Here is a 5,739-nt window from a genome sequence, read left to right as displayed (position 1 = left end):
CAACCCCTGCCCCTGAGCCCAAAGCTGCCCCTGCCCAGGCCGCCAAACTTGCCCCCGAGGCCAAAGCTGTCCCTGAGGCCAAAGCTCCCCCTGCCCAGGCTGCCAAGCCTGCCCCCGAGGCCAAAGCTGCCCCTGCCCAGGCTGCCAAAGCTGCCCCTGCCCAGACCGCCAAGCTTGCCCCCGAGGCCAAAGCTGTCTCTGAGGCCAAAGCTGCCCCTGCCCAGGCTGCCAAGCCTGCTGCTGAGGCCAAAGCTGCCCCTGCCCAGGCTGCCAAGCCTGCCCCTGAGGCCAAAGTTGCCCCTGTCCAGGCTGCCAAGCCTGCCCCTGAGCCCAAAGCTGCCCCTGCCCAGGCCGCCAAACTTGCCCCCGAGGCCAAAGCTGTCCCTGAGGCCAAAGCTGCCCCTGCCCAGGCTGCCAAGCCTGCTGCTGAGGCTAAAGCTGCTCCAGTTCAGGAAAAACCCAAATCTGATGAGGTTCAGAAAAAAGTTGAAGAAAAGCCCACTACTCCCAACCAGGCTCCAAAACCAGCTGCAGAACCTAAACCTAATCCACCTGAAGTAAAGACAGCCCCTGCCCCAGCTCCCCGTAAACTCACATTTGCAGAGGCAGTTGCAAAACCTGCCCCAGTTAAACCAGAAGTCGAGGCAGTCAATACTGAATCTATCTCATCAGCCAAACCCACCCCTGTTAAAACCCCAGCCAAGGTGGAGTCTGTGATCAACAATGATGAGGGTATATTTTTCCTTCTTTCTGTGCTATTATTTCCACGATTAACTTTCTGGGAACTTTAAGGTACATTCCATGTTTTATAATAACACTGTGAGGCCAAAACCCCACTTTTGTTTTTGCAAACTGATATAGTGTTTTTGATGTTCTTCATTGTATAAAAATGTGTTGAATCTTTTTTTTTTTTTTTTTGGTCATTAAGCATCAGAATAACTACATTTAATTCTGTATTTTCAAGGCTCTTTGTTCCCCAGGTGCAGCTTCTTTTACTTTGCTAACACTACATGGTGCCATATTAAGTTTGTTCTGTTTGTGGTTCCTCTAGGATCTGGCACTGAATCAGACAGTGACGACTCAGTCCCTGAGCTGGAGGAACAGGACTCTGCACAGACCCAGACACAGCAAGCCCAGGTGATTAGACCTACAGTCTGTTCTTAAATATTTTGCTAACGTAAGAAAACAGCCACAACCTCTGTTGGTTACACTACAGGTTTTTAGTCAATGTTGAATGTCTTTGACTCTTCTGTGATGATTTAACAGTGACTTTCGTTCTTCTGAGTAAACTGAAGCCAAACCTTACTGTTCTGAGAAGAGAATTCCATGATCAGTGTATCCAATCACACTTTAATGTTCACTTTTTTAAAATAAATGTTGCCTCTTTTTTTTTTTTTTTATTAGCTTGCAGCAGCCGCTGAGCTCGATGAGGAACCTGTAAGCAAAGCCAAACAGAGCCGCAGTGAAAAGAAAGCACGAAAAGTAAAGAAATCTTTTATTTTATCTTTCTTTTTTTTTTCTTTTTTTTTTTTTAATAAAAACACCTTTTATGACACAATTATGAACATTTTGTGTTCACTGTTTCTTGTAGGCGATGTCAAAGCTTGGTCTCAGGCAGGTAACTGGAGTCACCAGAGTCACAATCCGCAAATCAAAGAACATCTTGTTTGTCATCACCAAACCAGATGTGTACAAAAGCCCTGCATCAGACACATACATCGTCTTCGGTGAAGCTAAGGTGCGTTACGAACAATATCGGTTGATCTCGGAGAAGAACTCCTAACACTTTATGTCGTTGTACTTGAAATGGATCTGAATGTTACTGTAACGTTGGCTTTGCTGTTTTTTTCCAACCTAGATTGAAGATCTTTCACAGCAAGCTCAGCTGGCTGCTGCAGAAAAATTCAAAGTACAGGGAGAAGCCGTATCAAACATCCAAGAAAACGCACAGACGCCAACAGTACAGGAGGAAAGCGAAGAAGAGGAGGTGGGAGATTTGGACAGTTTGATTCGAATCCAGTCAATGGTTTATGCATTATTTGATGTTAAAATGGTATTTCTATGTTCATAGGTTGACGAGACTGGTGTTGAGGTCAAGGATATTGAACTCGTCATGTCGCAAGCCAACGTTTCACGGGCGAAGGCTGTACGGGCTCTGAAAAACAACAATAACGACATTGTCAACGCTATTATGGTAAGACTTCTTGATTTTGCTTATGCATTAACACGTGTTTATCTGCACTCTGTATATACGTAGGACTCTTCGGTGATGATTAATACAGTGACTTTCGTTCTTCTGAATTTTCTGAAGCCACTATTTCTGTCCTGAGAAGAAAATTGCTCAATAATAAAAATAAAAAAAAATCTTCCTCTAAATATCACACTAACAACTTTTCCTTTGTCTCCGCAGGAGTTGACGATGTAAAGAGACCCTGTCAACACATTAGGTTTGATTTAATGTAAGCTTGTTTATAAAGTTTATACCCAAGATGGAAATAAAGTTGTGGCTTGATAAGATGAAATGTTGGTGTTTGCTCATTACAGTGTCTACACAGGCAAATAAAAATGTTTAATATTAAATATTTTTTATTAAATATGAAGTCGACTGGTCTCCCACTGGAGGACACCTGATACCTGATGAGGTAATACTGCCCCAAACCAAATCATGGATGACTTGATGAAGATTTTTACAATTATAATTTTACACAAAAAGTATTGTTAAAGTTCTCTTGTTCTTTTATGTTCATTACTCCTTGTCAGACATTTCATGGCTTAACTACTTAAAGATTTTCTTAAGAACTGATTTCTTCCTTTGTTCCCTTCAAATACCCAATAAATGAGTACTGTTTTTAAGTCCTAGCATTTTTGTTGCCATGTTAAACAAAGTTAGGCATGGACCTCAGTATTTCAACAGTGAAACACAGTTGCATAAAATGGTGAATTGTTATAGCAGTACTTCTATAAACTGCAGGTTTGTGAGGTACAAAAATGAAAATGAAAATATGAAACAGTACTGGGCTGTCTGCTGTTTTCTCACAACCACCGGAGGCATACTTTGGAACTTCTCTTCAGAGACGATCTTAAACGATGGTATGTGTACCGCTGGTACTTTGGCTCCCTCTTGTGGTACATGTGGGTATCTTAGTTTTTATTACTCAAATCGGAATAAGACAAGTCTAATGTAAAAACATTTTAAAGATATTACAGTGTAAAATATCATACCACTGTGCACAAATACATCGAGATTTGCTGATAGCTTATAGCTGACTGCGGCATTAAGCAAAACGTTAAACAAATAACTAAGGATCAAGAAAGCTATGAATTTTAGGCGTGTCCATTTTTGTTATGTATAAAACCTTTAGTAAAATACTCTGAATAGTATTAAATGTCAGTATAACTGAGTTAAGAATTAAGCCCAAACTGAGAAAAATGCTATAAAGACTACAAACTAATAATGATACCTAAACGACCGTTAGGGCATTTACTAACACAATTAATATAGAACAGCTGACGAACCACGTCTACTCTATATAGTCGTAAATGCGCGTAAACTGTGAATTTTAATCACCATTGGATCATAGCTATATTTGTGGGAGGTGAGGTGACCACTCCTCGCGTTGCCTCCTTTCACATCACTAGCAGATGTGGCTAAAAGCTCTCGAAGCGTCCAGTACGTTCTAGCTGCGTCAGCGCCGCCATTCTCATCCGGCAGTACGCCAGAAGATCCGTAGTATTTTAGTTCACTTGTCTTGGCTCTGTGTATATCTGTGTGGTCGTATCGCACAACTTTGGGCACTGTTACCCTCAATTTTTAAAATAACAATCGTTTCATTTCACGGGACTGCGTCGTCTTCGAGATAGAACCTCACACCCAGGACTAGACATGTAAGTTATGGGAAAGTTAACGTGGTGACTGTAATGGGAGCGAAAGTGCAAGGGAATATCTCGCTCTGTAAACTAGCTAACGTTAGCCGCTTGAGAACATGCTTTGGCAAAGGCGGGAGGTGGCCTGTCCTCAGCCCACTGTGAGCTAACGGTAACTCAGCACTTATTTCATAGGGATAAAGACTACGGCACCGCACTCCCTGTGCCCGAATTGCTTTCTAACGTTCTAGAAGCATCTAAACCCTTCTTTGAGTCAGGTGCACCGCATGGCTGAAGTACGGTAGCGGCTAAAGTCGACGTCGTTAGCTCAACTAGCGGAGTGTTCATTGATCAGAAAACCGCCTCCAGCTCTGTCAGGTGCCACGATATCGGCATGTAAAGACAATTTAGTGTGGTTAAAATAAAAAGTTTCATGATCGCAGCGTTTAAAAATAAAAAATTAATCCAATCCATGGCTTGCATTGGCCACTAAGAGGATTTGGAATACGAGGCCATTACAATGACGCTGTTAAGATTTTGTGCTAATGCAAATACGGTTGAATTGGTTACATAAAAATAATGCCAACATAATACACAGATATTGACCATAAACAATTTTAGTGCATTATGTTCAGTATGATAATTTGGGCGTTCCTGAAAAAAAAATCCTACTGACGGTTAGTAATTCAACGACAGTAGAAGCAAACGTGATTAAACCTCAGCCTTATTTACCAACATTTGTACTTTGATGATTGGATCCGTTTGTTCCATTTACAACTTTGATTGTCCTGTTCCTGTTTATGTCTGTGCCTTTTAAGTGATATGGCAACAAAAACAATAGGAAGCATCACTAACTTAGAGATTCAAAGACTGGAGAGCAGATGGAAAAATACTAGGTATTAATGTAGTTGTGGGAGATAAAAAAAAATACACAGTAGGACAGTTATCCAGGAAAGATCATACAACATTGATCCCAGCTGCTGCCAGAAAGAACAAACCAAGACAACACAGAGGCTGTGTAACAATAAGACAGAAGAGACACAAACGGCAGTCGTACGCCACTGACTATGCCAACTGTAATAATACACCGGGAAGAATACGCTGCAGAGTAATGGAAACATTTCCTAATATGTTTTAAAATCTATATGGTGGTAGTTATATGATTATATGTTAAAGTGTATAAAGTCAAGTAGCCTTTAAGTTAAACCTTCTTTTAAGTCCTGTAGGAATAATCTTTGTCTTTTTTATGTGTGATTGTTGCTTAAAATGCTACACAAAATTTTAGTACTTAATAAAAAGGGTTTCACCAAAAGAGGTAATTGGTAAAGCGGGTTTAATGTGACCCGGTGTAACTGGACGCTCTATGGCAACCTGAGACATGGGTGTACAGATGGCAGGCTTTGGTCTCCAAAGACCTATGGCAGTATGTATTGTATCTGTGGTTGTAGTTGTTGTGGAAATGAAGGGCTCGTAGCATGTAGCATTCATTTGTTGATCTGTTTGCATCTTTTGTCTTCACAGGCATCCAGCATCTGCCAAGTGGTACGACAGAAGGGACTCAGTTTATATCGAGTTCTTAGTAAAAGACAGCAAAGATGTTAAAGTCAGTTTCGATAAAACAAAGTGTAGTTTCAGGTACGTTAAGCACAACATTGCTCTGAAAGTCATAATGTTGTTTTTCACTTCGACAGCATGGAAAATTGTTCTTATTTTTCTCCTCACAGTTGTATTGGAGGAAATGACAACCTCAAATATGAGAATGAAATAGACCTTTTTGAGGCTATTGATGAAAATGTAAGTTTGTTTCATTTTGCTTCATAGTATTTATGTAATCGTGGAAAGTGTTGGTGTAATGCTTTGAACCTTCTGTCCTGA

At 40.9% G+C, this 5,739-nt stretch overlaps 3 protein-coding genes and 2 non-coding genes across 7 annotated transcripts in view; all 5 read left to right on the top strand.

The window, feature by feature from the left end:
- Positions 1–1,045, top strand: part of LOC112487606 (transcriptional regulatory protein AlgP-like) — a 3,920-nt gene extending 2,875 nt beyond the window's left edge. Inside the window, exons 2-3 of one of the 3 annotated variants that reach the window (XM_025059332.1) lie at positions 18–77; positions 246–1,045. In XM_025059332.1, coding sequence (XP_024915100.1) covers positions 18–77; positions 246–791 — 606 coding nt within the window. In that variant the 3' untranslated portion in view covers positions 792–1,045. Of the gene's footprint in view, positions 1–17 lie in introns of all 3 variants that reach the window. The other 2 variants (XM_025059333.1, XM_025059331.1) reach the window with 2 other exon arrangements.
- The window catches only part of naca (nascent polypeptide associated complex subunit alpha), a 6,414-nt gene extending 3,892 nt beyond the window's left edge, over positions 1–2,522 (top strand). The window contains exons 3-8 of the mRNA XM_008319298.3: positions 1,052–1,137; positions 1,405–1,482; positions 1,592–1,738; positions 1,859–1,987; positions 2,072–2,194; positions 2,411–2,522. Coding sequence (XP_008317520.1) covers positions 1,052–1,137; positions 1,405–1,482; positions 1,592–1,738; positions 1,859–1,987; positions 2,072–2,194; positions 2,411–2,425 — 578 coding nt within the window. The 3' untranslated portion in view covers positions 2,426–2,522. The remainder of the gene's footprint in view (positions 1–1,051; positions 1,138–1,404; positions 1,483–1,591; positions 1,739–1,858; positions 1,988–2,071; positions 2,195–2,410) is intronic.
- Positions 1,246–1,319, top strand: LOC112487671 (small nucleolar RNA SNORD59). Its single transcript, XR_003050990.1, has one exon. It is a non-coding gene; the product is annotated as a small nucleolar RNA SNORD59 (small nucleolar RNA).
- Positions 2,261–2,334, top strand: LOC112487670 (small nucleolar RNA SNORD59). Its single transcript, XR_003050989.1, has one exon. It is a non-coding gene; the product is annotated as a small nucleolar RNA SNORD59 (small nucleolar RNA).
- A 1,370-nt stretch (positions 2,523–3,892) lies between the features above and the next one.
- ptges3b (prostaglandin E synthase 3b (cytosolic)) overlaps positions 3,893–5,739 on the top strand; it is a 4,072-nt gene continuing 2,225 nt past the window's right edge. Inside the window, 3 exon segments of the mRNA XM_008319299.3 lie at positions 3,893–4,972; positions 5,386–5,499; positions 5,589–5,705. Of these exon segments, the coding sequence (XP_008317521.1) occupies positions 4,932–4,972; positions 5,386–5,499; positions 5,589–5,705 (272 nt within the window). The 5' untranslated portion in view covers positions 3,893–4,931.

Source organism: Cynoglossus semilaevis, chromosome 10 (genome assembly GCF_000523025.1).
Source record: "Cynoglossus semilaevis isolate Cse_v1.0 chromosome 10, Cse_v1.0, whole genome shotgun sequence".
In the NCBI taxonomy this organism is placed as follows: domain Eukaryota; kingdom Metazoa; phylum Chordata; class Actinopteri; order Pleuronectiformes; family Cynoglossidae; genus Cynoglossus; species Cynoglossus semilaevis.
The sequence above is the reverse complement of the archived record's forward strand: the minus strand, read 5'-3'. Positions and strand labels throughout refer to the sequence as shown.